This window comes from Dermacentor silvarum, chromosome 4 (genome assembly GCF_013339745.2).
Source record: "Dermacentor silvarum isolate Dsil-2018 chromosome 4, BIME_Dsil_1.4, whole genome shotgun sequence".
NCBI lineage: Eukaryota > Metazoa > Arthropoda > Arachnida > Ixodida > Ixodidae > Dermacentor > Dermacentor silvarum.
In genome coordinates, this window is record NC_051157.2 from 65,060,330 (window position 1) to 65,084,709 (window position 24,380).

Below are 24,380 nucleotides of genomic sequence, written 5' to 3' on the forward strand. Positions count from 1 at the left end.
TTACTGAGTTCTACCGTTAGTTTTCCTATATGTGTGTTGCATGTCAAGCCTTCAGAAAACCATACACCTAGAAACTTCTGGCTGGTGACTTGCTCTATCTCTTTGCCCTCAAATAAAACAGTCGGACTATAGTTACGTGGCTTATTAGGTGGTGCAAATACAATGTATTTTGTTTTACTAACATTTAGTTGCAGTTTATTCAGACTAAGATAAGCGGACAACTTTTGTAAATAGTTATTAACCTGGTGTTCAAGCTCTAGAATGGATGTGCCGCTGAAGAATAAGTTAGTGTCATCTGCATACATTAATAACTTGTGAGAATATGGGATATCACACAGGTCGTTTATATAAATTATGAACAACAGAGGGCCAAGAATTGACCCTTGTGGTACTCCCCTTGTTATGTTTAAGTAAGTGGATGCACTGTTGTTTACGCAAACATATTGATGGCGGTTTGTTAGATAGTCTTTCACTAACTTAAGAACCACACCACGTACTCCATATTTGCTAAGTTTAGCCGTTAGTACTTCATGACATACCGAATCAAACGCCTTCCTAAAGTCTATGAACAAACCGAGTGAGTACAGTCTATGTTCGATGTTTGGGATTAGTTCATGTTTAATATTAAGCAGAGCTGCTTCACAAGATTTATTTTTTTGAAAACCATACTGAGCCTCACTGATCACATTATACTTGTCAAAGAATTTGTACAAGCGTACGTTTATTGCACTCTCAAATACCTTAGATAAAACAGGAAGAACGGATATTGGCCTGTAGTTTGTGAATTGCCTTTTATCACCACCCTTGAAGACAGGGCATACTCTCGCTATTTTTAGGTGGTCTGGAAAAATGCCAGTTTCAAACATTCTATTTATTACACTGTTGTTTCCTTCCCCCCTTCTTCTTTCCTCTTATTTTTGTTGCGCCAGAACCACATTCCAGGATGACACCAGTTTCGCGATATGCGCCATCAAACTCTCCTTAAAAATGCACCGTTGTTCCACTTACTTTTTACCAAAATGCTGTTTTATACAATGAAGCACAAGAGTAACCAGGAACTTTTGCAAGGCTCGGTCCGCCTGCAGCAAGCAACACCCCTCCTCCCTCCTCCCCACCTAATAATTTTAGGTATGTTCAAAATCACGAACATGTTTCATAAGGTTCATAATCACGAACATTCGTATGTATGGTTCGCTATCGTCGTCAGAACATCATCTTATATGCGTTCATAATTAAAAACGATACTGAAAAAAGTAACTCACTTTCGTGAGTTTACGTGTCTACTTACCTCATAAATGAATTTGAAGTTATGATCTTCATGAGGTATGCTGTCTTGAAGGCATCGGCGAGTCACCATGAATACCGCACATTCACCGTCAAGTTGTTCTTGTGAAATGTAACACCAAGCGAACTTTATTTTCAGTGTGTGTGTGTGTGTGTGTGTGTGTGTGTGTGTGTGTGTGTGTGTGTGTGTGTGTGTGTGTGTGTGTGTGTGTGTGTGTGTGTGTGTGTGTGTGTGTGTGTGTGTGTGTGTGTGTGTGTGTGTGTGCGTGCGTGCGTGCGTGCGTGCGTGCGTGCGTGCGTGCGTGCGTGCCTACATGTGCCAACCGCATTTCGTCACAGTGCAAATATTGCTCTTTAATAACCACCTTTTTGACAAAGCCTCATGACCGAGCCACTATGATAGGTTTTATTATTCGGCGCAATAAATTGGGCGCCGTTACCTTCAGACACTGTTGTGTCATAGAATGTCTTATCACAGACGTTCATTCGGCGTTACGCGCTTTCGCTCCTCGGGCAGCGCTAGCAGCGTGATGCCGAGTCATCTGCCACGTCTGATGGGCATGCGATATCCGTACCGGCTGATCTCGTCGAAGAACTTGGCTTTGCTCTGCAGGTCTTTTTCGAGCTTGTCGTAATCGTAGAATTCGTGAGTTCCACCGGCTTCCTTGGGTATCACGTCCGCAGGAAGCAGACTGTGCAACTTCGCCAGGTCGTGCCCCAGAAGACGAACCTGAAGAAACCAAAATGAAATGTCAGCATGAGCGAATAAGCGCCTATATTATACGTCTCAAAGTATATATACTGTACATTCGATAGAAGCGGTTTGTCAGTGAAGTCCGTGCACTATTTCGAAATGAGGATGGTTGCGTTAAGTGCACGGCATTTCATGTTCGACAACTGCTGCAAAGTCGCTGCACAGTGCTATGTCGGCTGCAGTGAATGACTTCGTAGGTCCATTAAATCAAGAGTTCCAACGACAACTTATGTAAACTTGAGCATTCGCGCGATAAACGAAACCTAGACGCATATGCACGTTTACTTGAATTCCACTCAGTGGTGCGTACGGAGCAAGGCAGAAAAGTTGAAACATTTATGAAGCACGCGAGGAGGAAGTGCAGGTATCCCCAGGTTCGGCCAACTTGCGGCACTTTGCTCTGTCGCTTGTAAAAAAAAAATGGGATTTGCGCAGTCAGGATGAAAGTCTCGCTTTCCATCTTCGCTCTCTTCGCTTGGAGACACTTTTACTGATCAATTTAATTTGCCGCGCAAGCCTGAAGTCGCCGTCCGAGGACTCGTCCCCAACCAAAAACGCGAGGGACATTGGCGCCGGTCCTGCAAGAGAAACCAAACACAACATTTTTACAGCGAAGCTATCACAGTACCATGTGCCTCTAAAGGTCATACGTGCTGCAAGGTTCTGTGTACTTTGCGTTAACACTTTACAGCGAAGCCGTCAGTGCGTATAGAAGGGCACGAAAATGGTATATCAGTCTTTTCCCAATGCCCTGGGAAAACTACACAATTCACCGAGTGTATATTTCGAGAGAATACGGGTCGCGTTACGAGTAATATGCAAGCAAATTTTAAATTGTGCTCGTTATAGGGGCTAAATGAAGACTGCTAAGCCCTCAATTTTGGCTTTTTTCAGGCGTTACATGAAACTCATACGAAGTTTCCCCGCTGCCCTGGGAGAACCAAATCTGGAAGCAGTTTTATATTGGCTGAGAAGTGGGGTCACAATAGGGAGGGGTACACCGAAAGTTGAATGTGGGTAGGTTAAGTAGAAACATTGGAAATAATGACTAAATTATCGTTTTTGAGGGGCATTATATGAAGTGCGTACCTTGCCCAGTGTCCTGGTCGAAGTCAGCGTGGCATCGAGATTACATAACGCCTGGGATGTAAATTCTTGGATCACCAGCCCAGAAATGCAAGCTACTGCCACGAAGGATGCACGTGCACAATGTGTGCTCCTCTTGGTGTCGAGTTAGCGTGATTACGTTGCGTCGGCTGCTGCATCTGAACTATTCTCTCCATCAGATGTCACTCCCTTACAGAGACTATAGTTCATTCTTCATCCGAATAAGTATAACATTATAGGAGTGTGCGAATATTCTAAATTTTAAATGCGAATCGAATAGTGCTTGCTATTCGGCTGGTATTCGATTCAACAGTTTTCTATTGGAAATTGTCGAATATTTATTTTGTTTTGAATATTCAAAGCTCCGAACCACACTTCGGAGTCTTGAGGGAGAGAGCCCGAGGCAAGTTTTCACACTATTCCAAATGATTTTGCTACAGGAGAGCCGTGGTTGTTGTGCAAAGGCATCACTTCCTCAGCGAACTTACAAGGCGCATCAATTCTGCTGGGTGATTTTCAGTCTCGATTTGTCGTTTCCATTTAGGTAAACCAAATTATTATTTGTCCACTCTCGACGGGTTTGCATATATTAAAACAACGTGAAGTGCTCTAGAGTCACACTTTTCTCATTCAACACGGGACAGCGTCGACAACCTACGTGGCGTTGTGTGGTGGCGTAGTGTGCCCTCTTCGTTTCGTTACTGTCGTTATCATGGTGCTGTATATGAACTAAAGCAGTTGTCTCACATTTACAATTTCTTTAGTTGATTGGGCGTCGCGAAAGTATTACATGCATGTATCAAATAATTAAATAAGTCTCTCGCAAGTTTTTGTTCTTGTATCACCAAACGGACTCCACGCAGCAATATGGACACACGGGCTAATTGGATCGTATTTTCGTTGTACCTTAAAAAGTTATAAAAATGCACTCCACGCAAACGGCGGAAGCTTCTAGGTATCCGTTATTCGTTTAGATCTTCGAACGGTCGTTTCTCTCAGATATTCGTATTCGATTCCACTCAGAAATTTCGCTATTCGAACACTCCCAACAATCAATGATCTATTTGCTTTCTTAACGTCAACACAAGAAAACTGGCATTCCGTTATCAACAGTGACTACATACATAAATACAATTCTGCTACCAAAATTACATAAAATTTCTGTGCTTACCCTTTGGAGCAACTTTGGCTTCATAAAGCGCTTCGCTGCAGCAAAAAGTATGTCAAACAATGCCGGGTTGTGGATTACGTAGAGGGCTTTGACACGGATGGGATAACAATCCTGAAACGAGTGGGTTGAATTACGTTAAGCAAAAATCATAAATCAACCTTGTAGGCATTTTCCAAGCCTCCAAGCCCCAGTGGAGTCCCAGTCAACCTTTTCCCACCAGTTACGTTCAATAGCATGCATGAAAGGGCGTAAGACTTTTTAGGGCAGTTACAGACTCTTGCACAATGACTTCCTTTATAAACTTTAGAGCCACGATACACTCATTCGTAATCTTAAATCGTTTCCGTGATGTTTGAGATCATCTCAGCATAAATGTCATCGGTTCCATACTAAAAAGATGGCTTCTCATTTTTCTTAGATTGATTTCTTGCTCTCTTTCTTGTGCCATCTCTCTGGAGTTGAAGAAAAGAACACACACCCACAAAAAAAAAAAACTTCAGGTATACTTGAGCTAAAAATTAAGTCGTTACCAATGCTCCTATTTTTAATTTCGGTGTGTAATGAATGACACAGAAAAGTAAGCAGCAAAGGTGTGTCAGGAGTATGGTCTCTCTCCCTACGTTTTTCTTTTTCCTTGCTCTTTCTTTCTTTTGAAATGCGCGTAGTAGTATTTTTTGGGAACCTCACCCGCTTTTCGGTATGCATATGTCCTCATCTAACCTCTTTCACGCCAACATGGGTCCTTGGATATGGGTCTCTATTCAATGAAAGTTTCAAGCCAGCTTGGACGATTGAGTATGGGCCACTCGGCATGAGACGCTCTCAAATGGAAAAAACAAACATTACTATAATTGCGAGACACTAAGGAAAATTACATGCATAAAAAAAAAACTTTAATGCAAGTAGCATTGAAGCAACGCAGCAACACAACGTATTGCCACTGCCGAAACACTTCGTGTATGAGGCGCATATATGCAACCGGGTTCCTCTCTCGTGAATTTCTGTGGGCATGCTGCACCATGTAGCGGTGCTTCCACGACGTGGCGTGTGTCTGATTAATATATACAAACGATATTTTCTGCGTATATATGGCCTGGGTTCTATTCGCCCCAGCACTCAAGAAATGTTCAAGGATTTCTTTTTTTTTTTTGTGAATGCACAGTGATTGGCACATAGCCCATGACAGAAGTTGGCGTGAAGGAAGTTCATTGAACTACGGCACAGACCTAGTGAGCCTAGTTCGCGTGAAAGAGGCTCACTGAAGAGCGGCACATATACCCAGTGTATCATACTGATTGCCACAAGTTGGTGCAATGGCTGGTTTCGAACACGGTTCTCCTCAGCACAACAGCCCAACTGCTCTACACAATAGACCATAAACTACTTAGTGAGCCAGGTTGTCGGGAAAACGGTTTGTACACAAAAACAAGTATCCTAAGAATGCTAATCACATTAATTTTTTTAATATCTTCAGTGCTGGGCGGAATTGAACACCTCACTTATGAGTTCCTGAGGCGCAGCAGCCAGACACGTCAGCGAGCTGCGATAAGAATGCACCGGTCATTGTGCCGCTCTACAATGAAGAAAAAATATTCAAATTTCTCTAGTGCTAGGCGCGATAGAACCCGAGTCAACACGGGTTCTTCAAGCGCAGCAGCCCGACGCTCTAGGGAGCTGCGCTGCGAATGTGCGCGACCACCGAGAGAACAATTTTCAGCGTTCGCACGCACCGACGCGCCACGCATCTCGGAAGTCTACCATAAACTTCATAGTGGCGCCGCTAGATGACGCCGCCTGTCCTGAGGAAATCGCATGAGAGAAGCCCGGCTGAAGTACACATTTCATGCATGACGCCTTTTGGCGAATGGCAATAGAGTGGGCCACTACGTTGTTTTAATTGTATCACATTAATGTTGACAAGTCATCTGTAAAATGCGTTCTGCCTGATTTTTTTTCATAAGCCATAACGTCAATCTCACCTGCATCAGGTACAAAAGCTTGCTTATGAAGTACGGTGTGTACTGCGTAATGTGGTACACGCTCAGACCTTTGAAGTCGAGCACGAACACGACACCTCGTATCTGTACGTCCTGCTGAAAGAGCAGCCACTCGACCTGTACCAGGCTGACTCGGAAGTAGTCGTTGAGCGAGCACATCCGGCTGTTCCATGCGCCTGAAAACAGCAAGCAAACACGGAAGCCACAGAAATTATCAGGCTCTCGTCCGAAATCCTATTGTGAAGAGAAAGACAACAGTAGGCCACAAAAACACTGCATAGTTCTGGGCTTGTTTGGAAGATCTTTCGTTGCTACGTGGCAAAGCTTTCTTTAGTGGACACTTGAAAATAATACTAGTGCTCGTATACAGCGTCATTTATAAACTAGCAAGGGTGCAGGTTTGGCCTTGTTAGTAGGACATTTTTTCTAGTGCTTAGAGCAAACAAAACTTCCGGCAGGTACAGGCATCGCTGGACAAGTTACACAATCCTTCAGGGCTCGTCTGCTTTTCGAACTGCGTGCTCGGGTCCCTAAGAAACAACAGACGTGCACAAGCGCCGTTTCCGCGCTATAGAGCCGTTAGACCTTCCCGATGACGTCAGACATGTACTCTTTCCCTAGGACCAGCTAAATAAGACAGAATAGACCATTGAGTGTTAAATATGACTTAATTTTTCAGTTTATCCCTCCCACCTTTGGGCAAATAGGGATCCGTCACACGTGAAAACTATGCTGATTCAGCATTTGTTCCCAGAAACCAGAACCAGCTGTCAAACGCTGTCGTAATACTTGGGCAAGTATAACACACATGCAGAGGCTCCGCCTCCGTAGCGCTCCCATCGTTCCCACAGAAAGTTTTCCGAAAGTACAGCCGCAGTCGTTTTTCTAAGAACTCATGTTTCGCAAACAGACAAACGCGGTTCTTACCTAATCTCAAAAGCACAACTCCTCTCCCGAGTGAATCCCTCTGCCGGGATACTGTGACTAGGCGGTGCTGGCGACATGTGGAGTCGAACGGAACCGAATATGGATTCAAGTTTTCAAACATTTCCCGTGTTTCCTGCTTGACACGGAAATATTTTCGGATGTTCTTGAGGGCCTCCTCCACGTCGTACTTGCGGGCTCGCAGAAACTTTACCAAGAACTCCTCGTCCGTGGGGCACTCCAGCCAGGACTCATCTGAAAAAAGGGCGACAGGCCAGGACTGAGCATTTTACAGTATTAGCAATAGCAGTGCGGTTTATCGATGGAGGCGAAATGCAAAAACGCCCGTGTGCTTGCGTTGTAGTGCACGTTAAAGAACCCTAGGTGGTCAAAATTAATCCGGAGCCCTCCACTACGGCGTGCCTCATAATCAGAACTGGTTTTGGCACGTAAAACCCCAGAAAGAAGCAGTGCGGTTTGCAGCTATGTGATTCAGTTCGGCACGCTTAACGAGGGTTTCGATACGCCGGAGCAAATTTTGAGTTGCGGATAGCTCAGCGAACCAACTACTAAATAATTAATTACAATACTAATTATTTTGTACCTAAGTACATTTCAGGCCATAAGTGGAGGCGAACAAGTTGTTCTATTTTTCCTTGATGTGTAATGGTGTTTGGGCTCCTTTGATATAAATATATGAAGAAAACAAAGAATTTGATGGCAGGTCGTGGAACTGGAGCCCTGTCTATAAGGCCACATTGTCAATACCACAACCCCTAACTCAGCTCTCAACAATTCTTGACACAGCAATAGGTACTGTGATAAAAGTACATGTTAAACAAACCGCAGTGGTGTAAAGTGACCCAAAGCCGTCATCTACGGTGTCTGCCAGCCCTTGTTTAGCTGTGCGACATAAAATCCAACGTATCAGTAAATTCTTGTCAATAAATTAATCCTTTGTTTTTCTACGCAGACGAAGACAGCCAGAAACGCTCAACGTCGTAGCCAGGACAGATGATCCATTGTCAGAGCACACCCCAAAATTTTACTGGTCCACATGGAAACGCTTTCCTAGGATGTAGAAACAGAGAACGATCATGCTGAAAACACTTATTCAGGACATGTCCGGGAATTTCGGACATTGCCCTTCACACAATTAGTCGAAGTTCACCGCAATAAAACTGCGTCACTCAATGGGAAGCATCATCGAAAATTGGATTTCAAGACGTCCGCCGAGTTTCAACACGTTTTCGTTAGCAACATCGAGCAGATACTGCCTCCTAATACCATACGCATTTACGGCACTGAGCTGAGTTATAGCAGTGTTTTTGTCAGGACCAAACCACTTATATTACGGAGCACTAAGTGCCGACTAAGTGCCACAAGTGCGCATGTTTTTAAAAGAAAGTACCCTCTCGACGTTGCTATTTGCAACTTGTTGAAATTCTGTGGATCAGTTGAAATATGTATCTTTTTTTTTAAATTCTAGCTGTTAAGTAACGGTGGTGCATTGCGGCGATGTCCAATGGATTGCCAAAAGGGCAATGTCCGAAATTCCTCGGTGTGATGAAGTTCTCGCTGGGCTTCTGAAAGCGCTGGATCCATTATGCTGCAATATCGTTGTCAGAGCAGGCTTACCGGCGAGTAGCCGGCGCAGCTTCGCAATGCACTTGGCTTTCACTTCGGGCGTTTCTCCAAGCTCGCGTCTCGCCATCTCCTCGAGGTCTGCTGTCATGTCACCTCCTATTTTGGTGCCGACGCCTCGGTCGCTTGCCATCGAAAATTCCTCGACTTCTGGAAGAACATAAAGGAATGCGCACGTATGAACACTTTTTTGTATACAGTAGGCTACCGTTAAGACGAACTCAAACTGACTGGGAAAATAGGTTCGCCTCATCAGAAGTCTGTCTTAACAGAAGTGATACACCGAACGGAAATATCTGCTATTCATTGCGCGCCCGAGTGTCTACGACGCGACATAATAAACCAAACAGCATTAAAGCGAAAAACGCAGACGTAAATAGAAACATTGATTTTCGCGATGCAGAAGTTTCGATTTGTGCACTCTTGCTGAAGCAGTGGAGCAATCGCTACTTGCTACCGTTGTGCAAATATGTTCACTGTAGCAAAAGCTGGCATTTCACCAATCCTGCTAAAAATGTTTTCTATACCCTCATGTTAAAAAAATGCACCAAAGTGGTGGTGTCACCACTACAGGTTATGGTGCCACCACTACAGGTTTCCATATCATCGTCGACACTGACGTAGTCCACTGAAACGCCATTTACTTCTCGTGTAGCTAGAAGATTCACTTCTTCCAAGCCTACGATTAGGGCTTCCTTTCTGGCTGAGCCAAGTAGCAGGCGCCAGTGACGGCTGTTGAAGTTCGGTTTAATCGAATTACCGTTTCATTTTAGGATATTTTATTGGGTCTATGAGGAACCCACCAAAAGTTCATACATTGTTCCTCATATCCGAGTGTGCGAATGAAACGTAGCCATTCTAACGGAAGCCTACTGCATTTCCCCGCACACTGTGCAACGAATCGTCTTAGGCGCGGTCAAGTTTAAAGTAGTGCATGTTGGTTCGCGGGGGTGTTTAACATTTCGTTTCCATATCTCTTTAAATAATATAAGCGTATTATTCAATACCGGATGCTACAAGTCACTGCCATGCATATTTGGAACCAATAAATATATTCCTACGCATGACTACGGAGACGACACTATCAGGTGCAAATATTAAGAGGTGACTCGATGAATCGTAGTACATAGTTGGTTTACAGTCACATACCAATTTACAAAGCAAGTGTACATTCTGGCATGTAGTGCGATAAATATACGAATCAGCGACTACAAATTCATTTCCCATGTACCGCTGCGGTGAAAATGGTAGATAAGCAGACTATGGATATGTTTATGATCAGAGTATTAAATCATCATCATCATCAGCCTATATTTATGTCCACTGCAGGACGAAGGCATCTCCCTGTGATCTCCAATTACCCCTGTCTTGCACTAGCTGATTCCAGAGTATTAAATCATGTAAACCTAATTCTGCTTTCACTTTAACAGAGAACGTGCGTGTTCAGCAAATGAAATCAATTGATTTCTTCTGTTTGTTCAGTGTTAGTTTACAAAGAGAGAGAGAGACAGAAGAAAGGGGAAAGGCAGGGAGGTTAACCAGATGGGAAGGTCCGGTTTGCTACCCTACGCTGGGGAGAGAGGGGAGGGGGAGGTAAAGTGGCAGGAAAGTAGAGATAAAGAAAGTAAGAAGCACAGATACACAATCACAATCGGTCACTGGTGGCACAGCACAGTAGCACTTGCAGCACTATAAACATCTGTCCAGGCTACAGCCGCTTGTCCAAGTCTGTTGCCCTTAAAAACTGCAACAGTGCCCTCGTGGCACTCCGCTGCGATGGCTTGTGATGTCGGCATTCTAAAATAAGTTCCTCTGTTAGAGGTCTTTGGTCAAAGCGTGCTATCGCGATTGCGAGCGATCTGCTCTCTAAATTGTAGTGAGGACAGTCTGTTGAAGAGTCTACTCGCTACCACAGTCATCAGACGAGGCGTCGTCAGCCCATCCGATTCGGAATGCAAAAGACTTAGTAAAGGCCACTCCTAGCCATATTCGACAAAGCAGGGTAGCTTCGCGGCGGCAGAGTCCAGTTGGGATGCGAAGGCGTAGAGAAGAGTCTAGGTGGTGCTGCCGGTTGCTTTGAAAACTTCCTGTGTTCTACACGGAGAACGTAATATCACAGGTAAGCATTCGACGTTTTCTAGCGGCATCTGTCCTTGATAACGGTATCGACTCCTCTTCGTCGCCTTGGAGGGCAGACTGAGCAGCGTTATCGACATTTTCGTTCCCTATGTTAGGTTACAAGGTTAATGGATAAGTATAAAGATAAATGTGGCACATAGTTGCAATATAGTCCCTCAGCAACATGTAAGCTATTACACAAATGAAGTTTTATGTCTGTTATATTGTTCCATTTCTAAGTTAGTGACGACTGACGCTGTTCAGCTAATTTCAGGCGCTCAGTTTTCCACGTAATTGGAAATTTATAATGCGTAAACAGTACCGTATACATCAATGTCATAAAAGTGCAAACGCGATGTCATTTGGTTTATTTATTCTTCATTAGCGAACAAACATGGGACGGTACCATGATTTGTTTTTTATCGATTTTCAGTGCTCGCCCATATCGTTAGTATGATATCGTTAGTATACAAGTAATGATGATGACGACGATGATCTTTATTATTTGCGCTGTGCGTTATACGGTTTCGTTGAAAACATACGTGTAAGCGAAAACACCCACGACTTGCAGTGAGATCCTGTTGTCCGGTCGGATCCTGCTGCCCGTGTTCATTCCAGAAACTTGATTGCAACCGCTTCAAAACATTTCGAACCCCCTTTCCGATCTCGACGCTTGCGCAAAAGCAAGATCTTAACGATCTCAGTGATCAAGAGTGGGGCCCCCGACCCCTTTCTAGGTACAGTTTGTGCAGTTATCAACCCCATACCAGAGCCATATCGCAAACCGGTCCGAACGGTTATTCTTCACTTGAGCGCTTAACTGAACTCATTACACAGAACCGGCACGCGAAAGCCGGAAGACAAATCATTCGGCGGCCCGCCGGACGTGCTTTGCAGAGATGGAGTACAGTGCATGCATTGCATGCAAGACGAGGGAAGGGAGGAAATGGAGGTGGGGCGGGGGGAGGGAAATGGTGGCCAACTTGTTGCGCAGCGAAAGAGCGCGGGCAGAAGCAGCTCGCTGAAGCATGGCACCAGTAGGAAGGATCGCTGCACAGTGGGAAAGTATCGGCCAGGGGGAGGCGAGGGAAAGTGGTGAGGCCTAATACCTGCAGCGACAACCCAAGCGGGTCGCGTTTCACGTAAGACGCGCCCGGAAGTGCATACGAGGCTGGCAAGCTCTCGCTCTCGCTGCAACCCGCTCCTCCTCGGCGCGCGGCCTGTGGTTTTTGGCGGTTACGATATCTCCACTTCCGGCACTACTGGCGCCCAGATTCGGGGACGGGGTGTGCGGAAGGTGGGAGCCACGCGGGTGCCGCTAGCGTTGGCAGGCGAGTGGAGCCAACGTGATTGAGATTGCCGTGAGATTGCCATGGCGCTGGGCGGATCGATCGGTTTGGCGCGTGTAAAGAAACGTTGTCATTAACAAGTTTATCAATTTCTAGCGTGATTTTCGTGGTATCATTTTTTTTTCTCTGATCATTTTATGGCTTGTGTTCATTTTGCGAAAACACGCGCGTAAAAATAGGACACGCAGATAACAAACATTCTCATCGCTGATGAATATAAAGAAAAAATAGAAAACATTATTAATGTCGTTTCGTCTGGAGGTGCACATCGTATCTATACAGTCACTGAATGAGGTCTGTCGACTTCTGGAATTGAAGTAATGCACGTATCTCGTTCTGAGCTTGCGATGCGTGTGGTCACAGTTCAAGTACTTTTGTCACCGTGAACTTTTTTTTTAAATCCGGGTAATCTAACGTGACGCGGAGTAGAAACCAATTTTCCCTGCATAGGGTAGCAAACCGGGCTTGTGTCTTGTTGACCTCCCTGCCTTTACTGCACTTTTCTCTATCTCACTTATCGCTGATAATTCAGAGAAGATGCAGCTAAACCTAGCGGAATATTTCCACTAGTATTAAAAATTGTGCAGATCCTAAACATATGTTGTTTCGGATCCTGAAGTGGTTACGTAAATTAGGTAAACCTAAAATGCGCTGCTTGCAATAGTCTTTATTTTCATCCTATGCAACGTATCAACGCATGCAATTTCTGTGCACCACACAAGTCGCGACTCCAATCTTGCGCGATGTTCATGTCTATGCGCTTGATTCGCCGTTTTCATGTCATGCTGCCATGCGGATACGCACAGTGAGACGGCGACTCAACGATGTCCCCAGCACAAAGGCGATGTTCAATGTCTTTCGAGGGAAGAATGGTAGCGAGATTCATGCAGGGAGAACTTTGACACATATGTAAATAGCATCTAAATATTTTGTATGCCCCTTCTTTCGCAGTGGCAGATTCCCATTCCTGGATAATTCTCCAAAAACGGGCCCGTTTCTAACCTGTCGCACATAAGCAGTCGCCCAAGAATGGGGTACGTCAATAACAAGAAATTTAGCAAATTCGAAGAAGGTGTTAGATATGATTGCGTATAAGGGTCCGTATGCTTTAGAGATGCCACTGAGCCGACATTGTATGTGGACAACTTTTATTCGTGATTTATCACCTTGTTACGCTAGCTCGCTTTGGTGCAATTAGGCGCCCATGTCGCGGGCGCCTAATTACCCGACCCCGCGTACCTCTCTCCAGTCAGTAACCTCTGCTGCGCCCTTCGTGAATAAAGGACTTATTATTATTGTTGTTTGACCACATAAAACACAGATGTGCTTGTACTGGTATGACATTGTCGGTGATAACTTCGCGCTATATTAGCCCGAGCATCAGGTAGCACAAACCCAGTTCCCAAGAAAGTCAAAGAAAGCGGTCAATAACCCCGTTTTGAGATCTCGCAGTCAACATTATCAGTGGCGGGCTGCAGCAAGGTGTCACAAGCCCGTCCGATGCGAAAGTACGAAGATGCTGATGATGGTGAATATTATGGCAAGAAGGTCTGTATACCCACCGAACCAGTGAAATCATTCCTTAGGGAATGTGTGCACCATTGTCACAGACACACCGCGCGGCAGTTTTATACGTAGAAACATGGATCCTTAAAGTTAAAGTTTCACTTACACTTTCCTCTCAAGATATCTGTAAATAAACGCCGAAACGCGGTGCTTTCCGACATTGTCAAAGCACTTTGTTTTCCGCGTAGGTCTTTTAACCAACTACACGAAGAAACAAAAGTTACTGCAGAGTGGTAAATGACGTTACCGAATTTTATCTGCAACAAAGTACCGAATTTTACGGCCTAAATTGCAATTTGTAAATCTATAGCAGCGATCGCTGTCAGTCGTGGTAAAATTATGCACACGAACACGGATGCGAGTTTTAGGGGCGAAGCTCCTTAGGGTCGAACCTTGTCCGCCATCGCGCCGTTGTATCCACGCTAGTACTCGCTGCTCCCGCTAGAGGCGCAGCTGTGCTCTCTTTCTCTTTCTCTCTCGTTCCCGACGCTCTCTCTCTCTCTCTCTCTCTCGTCCGTAGCTAGGGGCGCTGCGGTGCACAAGAGCGTTCGTTCCCGACGCGCGCTCTTTTTCTGTCTCGTCCGTAGCTCTGGTTTACCCGAATGATCCGCCGGTGCTTCGCCCTCTCATCATCATTCACGTCGTGTATATGCGGTGATTTTTTTGCTAACGCCAAACCATTTCAGACACCATGTCGTATCTCGAACACGCTGGGCCACTATAATTAGGTGCACTCTGCGACTGTTGAGCGGTTACTGCAACAGTGGTTGAGCCCATTGCTTTAATGGTTACCTTGGAGTCCACTAAGTATAAGAAAAAACGCGACAGACCTAGCATTAGCAAATTACTAGAAAATACGATGTTGTGTGGTCAGTTCTTCGGAAGGAAGACCACCGGGAAAGGCCGAGTGCTGCTGTGGACTCCTCTTCTGATTCGAAATAATGCTGGTGCCCGTATTGAGCAATAGTTACGGTGTACACGAAACGAAGTGCCCCTGCCCCCCCCCCCCCCCCCCCAACTTTAATAAGGGTGCTGCGTACTGCGCTTGGCGGTGAGCAAAAATATCTGATAGGAGCGCCCGTGTAATCAACGTAGTGAAAGCACGGAATGCACAGGCAATCTCGCACATTTTTTACGCAACATCTTTCTTAGTGCAGGGGTGAAGAGCCCAGAAAAATGGCGAGATGGGCCGGTTCGTGAACGTTCCATCCAACACCCTTCGATATATCATCTCCACCGATTTCACCAACCTCGAATGTCAAGCAAGCCTGCCCCTTGGCACGAACCCTTTCAACACTCAATTCCCTTTCCATTTCAAGACATACCCTCGGTTACACCAGGCGTGCTGGTTTCGCTATATATTTGCAATTCACGAATAAGTAAAACGGGTCTCATTGCCGTTTCACGAGCGCATTAATCACGAAACCCTCAACGGAAGCAAAGAAATCTGTTTCCTCCGAACAACCTAAACGATATGAACAGTGAATAAATAACAGCCTAATGTACGTTTATTGCACTTCCTTCAATTTTGTAATCAAGACAAGGGTACGCAGCCTTCCTTCTTAGTCCTCCCCGTTAAAGTTGACGCACTCGTAGATGGTCTTTGCTTGTTCATATTTTAACGTCTACCATCTGTGTTCGCCGCGCGCGCACACCTGCTGAAATTAATTCAGCTCAAATTATGTGAACTGTGCATCACACTGCAAGCCAGTGTCGGTAAAGCATGAGAAAACAGAAGAAATTTAAAAACATTTTTTTCAACACGGTAGCCCTTCATAAATAATTAAAAACCTGCAAACTCGTGAAACTAACTTCTGTACGCCAAAAAAAAATTATTGAGCTCGCAACAAAATAGCGCGAAATTAACTGCGGTGCTTAGAACCTACGTCACAGTTACCCCACTTCACATGTACGCAATAAAGCCTCCTGTTATTAGTTAGGAGTGTTCCCCTCCGGCTTCATGTGTGGTTACTTTCGCTTCGTCTTGTGCTGCTGAAAAGTCCAACTTTTCGTTCGGATATACGTGCATGGGGGCCTTCGAAAGAACGGGAGCGCAAAAAGTGGTATTTGCAGACACGAGATAGATGCAAACGTGCTATCTCTCATTATCTGCAATGTGAACAAAACAAACCTTGTTGTGTAAACAACTGCTCACTAGGATTACATTGTCCTCATATATATTGGGCAAAGATGCTGAAGGGCTGACTATGCCTGTCGTGCGAAAGCCTCGAAAACAAGCTTTATGCACAGGTTACATCGTGAATCCGCGCTCGACCAGACGTTATGCAAGCCTGATTAGTCGCACGATTAGCTGCGATTGGACAAATGTTGCCACGTGTTGCAGACACCAGCGCGTGTCCTATGCGCCGATCCCGAACAAGTGCATGAACGGTGCATGATGGCTTCTCCGACTGCGCGCATGGACATCTGACCACTGTTAAAGGAATTAATTCTAGCTTCTTTCCCTCATCCAAACATCGCTATGGTGACTACGGGGGCCATGTTAGAGTTATTAAACGACACCTGATTGCGCACGCGGCTCTATATCAATGCCGCCCCGTTGTGTACTCGAATGTACACACTTCCTCCTCTTCATTACAACCCCTCATCTTGCTTCTTTTGTCTCCCTTACTCAGTGTAGAGAAGCTAGCTAGAACAAGCTAGCTCAGCTGGCTGCGTACATTAATTACATAATTTCTCCCTCTTTATCTAAGAGCAGTAATGCGCGGGCATAAGCAAGAAATGCTCGGTAACGGCAACGCGCACCTTATTTGCCGTCTTCCACATGTGTCCGAGGCATGGGTACGTATTCTCGGACGGTCACTTTCGCTTTCACGTGACGTAGTGCTCGACCAGCCACTCTACTCATTCGGTTTTGCTCAACCACCCAATAAGCGCGCACTGAAAGTGATATCGCCGAAAGCAACCGTCCGAGAATACGTCCCATGATTTCTATAGATGCATTGAGTGAGGAAGAGCAAAACTAGGAAAGGTATGTAGGTAAGCCAGAAGAACGTCCTGTTTGCCACCTTACACAGGGAGCAACGTGAAAAGAGATAAAAACTCAAAAGCTAGAAACTGGAAAGAGGCCGGTGCACTTCGAGAACAACATATGCGCGGCACGAATTCGCTCCTTGCAATATATAGCGAATGTCATGGCCGAAAGTCGACGCCACATTTGCGTACGTGCCGAAGGTTTCGCATAGCTTTCTGGGCGTCGACTTAGCTACGATGTATAACTGTCTCAGTGGCACTGCAGGAGGGCCCGTGGCACTGCAAGGGCCCAAACGAAAACCTTTCTCTGCAGTCGGTCCCCGATTCCCCGTTTTTTAGAGCGATTAGTTTTCTTTAGTTCTTTCGGCTGATTTCGTTGTCGGTGGGTTGTGGCGGTCGGACTTTCACCTTAAACACAAAGGCGCCGATGCAAAGACCATCTGCCCTCGCGCGACCGAGCTACGGGGTCCGTACGTCTCCGAACGCCAGCTATATCTACTTGAGACACACGTGCTGTAGCGCTAGAGCTTTAGGTCATCGGAAGCTTGAGATGCGGTGGTGGAGCACTCGGGCCCTCCGCTTCTCCCGTCACCCTCTCCCCTTTTTTAACATCTGCTGGAGACGGCTTCAGCGGAGAGTCTCCCTCCACGCCGACGCTCTCACCACTGGAGACAACACTAATCCAAAGTAAATTCTGAGATTTTACGCGCTACAACCACGATTTGATTATGAGGCACGTCGTAGTGGTGGACTCCACCACAAATGAAATTTTACCGCCTCGGGCTTTTTAACAGTGAAGCTGTTCACAAGCCAGCCGTAATTTGTGGTTCGTATCAAGAAACTGTCAAGAAATAAAAGAATACAAACTTTCTTGCCGAGGCGGGGTTCGAGCTCGCGTACCCTCGCTCCCAGGGCGACTGTCGTAACCACTAGGCTATACAATCACGCTTGCCGAACATGCATTTATACGAACCATATGATTGCGTTCGAGCGTCGTCGTCTTCGTCCACAGCTGGCGCGTTCGCACGCTCGTGCTCTGAGCGAGAGAGATTGCGGTTGTGAAGAGGAAGAGGTGCTATTTGCTGCTCTGCGATGTGAAGAGTATTTGCGCTCTATGAGAGCGAGAGAGACAGAGAGAGACGCATTCACGGAGCGGTTCTGCTGGAACACGTTGTCGGCATTGGAACGCGGTGTCGGTGTTGCAACCTGCGCTATGCAACGCGCAATGACGGCCGTAAGTCCGAGACTGTCATCATCATCATGAAATTATCATCATGAAAAGAAATTATCATCATCATGAGTAATAACTTATGAGACTTCCGGAAAATGCTGGGCCACGATCGCCCAGCTTCGCTGTTTCAAGCGTTGCGCGGCCGAGTGCAAGTTTCTTAACGTGCACAAGGGTTTTGCATTATTAGTCCCCATCGATGTGCTGCCGCCGCGGCCCGTATAGAACCCATAACCTCGAGCTCAGTAGCGCAACGCCATAGCCACTAAGCTACCGCGACTAATGGAAGACAACACCGACATTAGGAACCGGATTATGTATGTATAGCCACCTATGTTAGCGTTACAGATGTGGTGGGTAAGGGCTCCGTTCTCTGAATTACGCACTGAAACAGCTAATTAATGCTACTTAAATAGCCTCACTGACAACAAATATCCGCCGTAAAGTGCATCATTACTTTAATAAAGTGAGCTTTCTCGAAGCGTTCGGCTATTCGCTTACGCTGACAAAAATCGTCAATGGAGTCTGCAATTTTTTTCTGTTTTTATCTGTTTTTTAGTTTTTAGTTTTTCTATGTCACCTCCATCGATGTTATTCGCGCAGCTACAACATTCATTTGTCGAACGCATTGCCTCACGCTTGTTCATTGTCGTCGCGATACTTCAATATTTTTCGTCCTGCACATGAGTTCTTCCCAAGCGTCGGAAGATACAGTGAGCACATTCTGGAAATGGGAAGCTCACGCCTTAATGATCAGTGTGTCTACCTCGTAATTTGTAGATTGCTCACTCCCATCCAGGCTCGACTGAAGGTGCAGGAAATCATTTTGTGCACATCAAATATATTTTCATGTAAATATTGCTGGCATACAGTGTAGCGTTGCTGTCGCTTAGGAATCCTTGGAAATCGTTGGTAGTAGACAATTTTCTTTTCTTTTTCATTTTATAGCGACAGAAATTATATGGTCACCCCAAGCGCATTTCTGCCGTCGCCGTCGTCGTCACCGTGAGGTTCCGTGTAAAGTCCAACGGCGATAAAAACGTCGCCGCGCGCCGTATGTATGTGCGAGTGAAAGCGCGCGAGGGACGCGCGCTTTCGCGGTGAGCAACGCGATGTCTTCGTCGTGCGAAAGTTCAGACAAATTAATGCACTGCGCATGATTGTCATGCGGCTGCCATCCTTTCGGCTCATCTGAATATTAACGCCATATATTTCACTCTAATAATTTAGTTTGAATGATCTGCATCGTTACCCGTTGGCTGTAGTGACGGACAGCAAGATGCGGAGGTACTTAACATGAATCATTATCTACGTCGCATAAGTGAACAGCATTGTTGCGAGAACGGGCGTTAACTTTAACGCCTGACGCCTCTTTGTCCCGTATCTACTCCACCAGTCGCAGGCGATGGTGTCGCTGTTTTAATTCCTAAAGCCGCGGCGGATGCTCCACAAAAGTCCGGTTTGCGATGGGCTTGCAGAAACCACATGAAAAATTCTTACAGCGCCGTCCTTCCCCCCAACCCCTTCATAGATTCTAATCTCCTACAGGCTTCCGAGTACATCGCTTGCGGTCATATCTTCTCATTACAAAATCCAGTAGGTTCCAGGGGCTCCGGAGGATGCGAATCCAGAACGTTCAGCATGTGAGCCGAATTTCAAAGCCGTCACCGTTTTCTGTGGACTGAGTCGGTGGACTAAGACTAAGGCTTCTGCGCTGGGCGTCGGATACTCTTGCAAATGTTTGCGGTTCCTAGTTAAGGTAATAGCACGAAATGACGTTTTTCTCGAGAGAGAGCTCGTACGGCCCGCCCATTGTCACATACGCTATGGCGCAGTGAATTGCTCCATATGGATCAACCCTGCCTAAATTCAATACGCACAGAAGTTTGGAAGAATAAACTTACCTATTCGCGACCTCTCCCAAAACACTGCGCTCACCTTTGAACGGTGTCTTCCCGATGGCTTCCCGCTTGAAGCGACCGACTATGTGCATCCAGGTAGGCTCCGCAGATGGCCAGCCGTCTTGTTTATCGTCTTGCACTGCAGCTGCCGTAACAACTTCCGGTTTCGGAAGCGGGCTGCGATGACTCCGGCCCCTTTTCTGGTCGTATGGCGCGAGGCAAACCCAGACGTGCTGTAACAGTGCGCCGAAGGCGACAGTGTTTGCTCTATAGCAATGGCAGTGGGCGACCGTCTAATCCGCTCATCTGTACAACGTTACACACACTTCGTCTCGGCACTGTCGCGAGCGTCACTGTTACGCGCGGTTCCTCGTTCGCCGAATGTAAACTTCCGTCTCGCCGTCCGGACGCCGCGTGCTCATTTCCGAGCGCTCCTGGCCAAGTGAGCGAGTATACCATGGGAAAGGCTGCGCGCGACCCCAACTCACTTTCGCTTAGGCGGCTTCTTTTCTCTTTCTCGGACCCCACCGGGCCACGCCACCAAACAAAGCGGCTTTTCCGGTTTCCCGTTACCTGGTCCACTCTTTCTCCGGCGGTCACGCTTTTGGTGCTACTCTCTGCCACGTTCTCCCCGCTCCGCGGTGCACATTTATTGCACAAATAAACTTTGATTCGGCCGCAGCCGGACATTTTCGGCAGCACCGGAGGTTATTTGGAAGTTGTGATCGTCGCCTTTTTGATGCAGTCAGTGTTTTCCTTCGCGAATTTTGTTGTTGTTGTTTGTTCGCAGGCTTCCGTTTGATAAGGACGTATTCGTAAGAATCGGCCGTTGTATTAAGTATCAGTTGGCTTAACGCTCCTGTATCCAGCCTTCCAGTCCTCTTTTGAGAACTTAATAGCTCTGGGGAGTGAAACAGGGAAAGTAGCGCGTTCGTCGATCGTAACCTTCGCGTAAAACTTCACGAATTTTTTTAACCTCTCTCTTTTATATACCCTGCTGTCAATGCTTATTTAGTTGTTTCTTAGTACTGGACTTTCATTTCGCTTCCCTTTCTTCTTCATGTGTATCATAAAAGCCTGATGTATAATTTCGATACAGATGAGGATCGGCTGAACAGCCTTGTTGGCCGCCAAGCGCAAGTAGCGCGTTTAGCAAAACATTTAAATAATGTGCAACAATAAGAACAGAATAATAACAATAGGGAGACCGGTATTGGTCTATTACATCTTACTGAACTGCAAACGTAGAAAAAATCATGAGTCATTTCACTCTGTGGAGGGGGATGACCGGCGAAACTGTTTAGCCCACAACACAGAGATGACACAGAATCTTCAACAAAGGCACGAACACATTCATTGTCTTGATCGGTGGTCATCGTGACGATAGGTAGGCACACACATTCTGGTATCACCTCTGTTATTATTACATTAGCTCCATCATATGCGAGTATAGTCCGGACTCCCGAGGAGTAGCGCACTTACGAAGAGCGACGGCAGGAACAAAGACGAGAATGCAACCGCCTCCCTGAGGAGCCGAAGGAAACTAGACACGCGTGACGTTTCAACGGCACCGCCATCACGGGAGAGTGGAAGGAAAGGAAACTAGATACGCAAACGCTTGGAACGCCGACAAAGAGAATGCGGTGCGAACGCGTGTTGGCCTTTTGGGCTGAGACCCGATCGTCTGTGGAGGCGATCGTCGTCGGAGCGCTCAGATCCTGGAACCCCAGGAGCCACCGCGTCATGCGCCACTTCTGCAGCGGGAAGTACCTGCGGCTCTTCGAAAAGCTCACAGTCAGTGAGACCATCGCAGCCTCTCGCGACGTCTACGCAGAGCACATCGCCGCCAAATGGATAAAACTTCACTTGGCAGTCACTCACTACGCCTGACACCCACTTCTAAGCCATCCCAAAAACTTCCAACAATATTCAACAAACACTCAACGGACATGCACTTTCATGCCTGCTCGAAAACTAACACCAATACTCTTATGTCTTGTGTCATTTATTAACAGTTCTTTTTGGAAAAATTGTAACAAACATTTTTCTAAAACCCTCTGTTCTTACCCTTGCGCCTGGGACCTGTGTGGGTCTCAGGTGTGACAAAGGTAGTTCAAGGACGCATTACAGGTCCCGGATCCCACGACCCAGAGTCCACAGGGGTATGTGCCATTGCGCTTGAACCCTTTCTGCATTATCACCATGATCGGCCCGCATTTTTGCTGACGCACATGAAAAATCCACGGAACCCTAGAAATAAACAGCTACGCTGCAAAAAACAAAAGAAAAAATATTTGGGACTGAGGACATTTGGAGACAGTTTCAAGACAAACGTAACTTCGAAAGGTGTTTCTAAACATTCCAGCAGATTCCCAGGTAAAATCTGCACAAAATTGTGGATGGTCCGTCAGGCAATCAGCGCCCGCTGATTTGAGGCCATGCATGCCCGTGATCAAAGCAACGGATGACGGAACAACTGACGCCTTTCGCTGCTTCGTTGGCTCATGCAACAACCAATACGTCGAGCACGAACAGGTCACGTGACACGTACGTAGGGCTTCCGAAAGAGGGAAGCTGTAATTCTAGAGCCTGGTACTGAACATATGGGACATATATCCAGGACATGGCATGATTCCTTTTGTTTAGACTGCAAAACCATTTATTTAGACTGCTTAGTTGGGGTTTGCATGTTATATTCCGTTCTGTAGCCCTCTATATGCCGCACCATTTACCTAAAACTAAAACACCTACTACTTTGACTCAGTGTCTTCGGCGTTCTTCTGCAGATCGCAATATCGCCGGTACGATTCCTCGACGTTGTTGCAGGTATGCAATAAAGGCAGAATACAGGAATACACGAAAATGGAGCTGGGCAGGCCATGTAATGCGTAGGGTAGATAACCGGTAGACCATTAGAGTTACAGAGTGGGTGCCAAGAGAAGGGAAACACAGTCGAGCATGGCAGGAAACTATAGGTGGGGTGATGAAATTAGGTAATTTGCAGGTGGAAATTGGAATCGCAAGTTGCAATTGCAGTTGCACTTCGCAATTGGAGATCGCAGGGGGAGGTCCTTCGTCCTGCCAGTGCACATAAATGTAGCATGATGATGATGATGATGATGATGATGATGATGATGACACGCAATGCTTGTATTAAGAGATTTAGGTGTCGGTTAAACAACCCGAGGTGGTCGAATATAATTCGGAGCTTCCGACTATGGTGTTTCTGATGATATGTTAACTTCTTAACGACCAACCATCCAATACTGTACCGCGCTCACCCAGCACTCGAAACCATGCTGCATCATACCGCCATCTGTTATGTGTTTGTGTGTGTTTTATTCATTCATTTGCTTACGCCGAATTTGCCTTCCAAAATGGCTTTTTCACTGCTCTGCGGCAGTGGTTTACAGTCGGTATGAAAAGCTTAGAGGGCGCTGGATATGCGAGAAAGAAATACTGAATTCCTGCGGAGTCTGCGCACATAGCCTCAAATTCAGAGTTGCAGACCGCAATAGTTTGTGGAAGCTACGCAGTAACTTTTTCACGTAGAAGTGACATGCTAAAATAGTTAACATCGGGGACCTTATTCAAAATAAGCTGGTTACGCTAGAATTGTTCGTGAGGGAGAATGCTACCGAATCCTGATGATAGACATGTTGTTAGTGAAAAAAGCCGGCGAATGGCAAAGAGCACTCAGGAACAAAGAGCTTTGTGAGTTCGTCCCCCGAAATGTGTAATTTTCGTGAAAATCGCGTCCGGTGAACATTTCATGCCCGACTGTGGTTCTCTATATCCCCACTGTAACCAGTATAACGACGATGACTATGGTGAAAGGGAGGTTCCTCTATACCGACCGTGGTTGCTTAGTGGCTATGGTGTCGGGGTGCTAAGCACGAGGTCGCGCGATCGAATCCCGGCCACGGCGGCCGCATTTCGATGGGGGCGAAATGCGAAAACACCCGTGTACTTAGATTTAGGTGCACGTTAAAGAACCCCAGGTGGTCAAAATAATCGTGTCTTATAATCAGATCGTGGTTTTGGCACGTAAAACCCCATAGTTTTTCAAAGAGGTACCTCTATGAGGGCAATTAATTCGATGGGAGTCGTATCAAAGGTGTTCGCGGTCACGAGTTGTCAAGATGTACCCATTCGTGTGCTTGTTCTTGCGTCATGAACAGTTTGCACACGCTAAGTGGCACGCCCTTGACGCGTGGCGGTGCAGCCGCGCAGACTCGCCCGCTTTCGAAATTGGCGGGGCGAGTACACTTACGTCCTGTTTGCCTCCGAGCAAACATCAGTCATGCGACGTCTTGTGCAAGTCGCGAGCAAATACGTATTTC

At 46.3% G+C, this 24,380-nt stretch overlaps 1 protein-coding gene across 1 annotated transcript in view; it reads right to left on the bottom strand.

Moving 5' to 3' along the window:
• LOC119448656 (uncharacterized) overlaps window positions 1-21,112 on the bottom strand; it is a 56,336-nt gene extending 35,224 nt beyond the window's left edge. The window contains exons 1-6 of the mRNA XM_037711886.2: window positions 20,075-21,112; window positions 8,876-9,031; window positions 7,241-7,492; window positions 6,296-6,489; window positions 4,317-4,427; window positions 1,825-2,014 (exon numbers count right to left, since the gene is read on the bottom strand). Of these exons, the coding sequence (XP_037567814.1) occupies window positions 1,825-2,014; window positions 4,317-4,427; window positions 6,296-6,489; window positions 7,241-7,492; window positions 8,876-9,031; window positions 20,075-20,129 (958 nt within the window). The 5' untranslated portion in view covers window positions 20,130-21,112. The remainder of the gene's footprint in view (window positions 1-1,824; window positions 2,015-4,316; window positions 4,428-6,295; window positions 6,490-7,240; window positions 7,493-8,875; window positions 9,032-20,074) is intronic.
• Window positions 21,113-24,380: the final 3,268 nt, after the last annotated feature.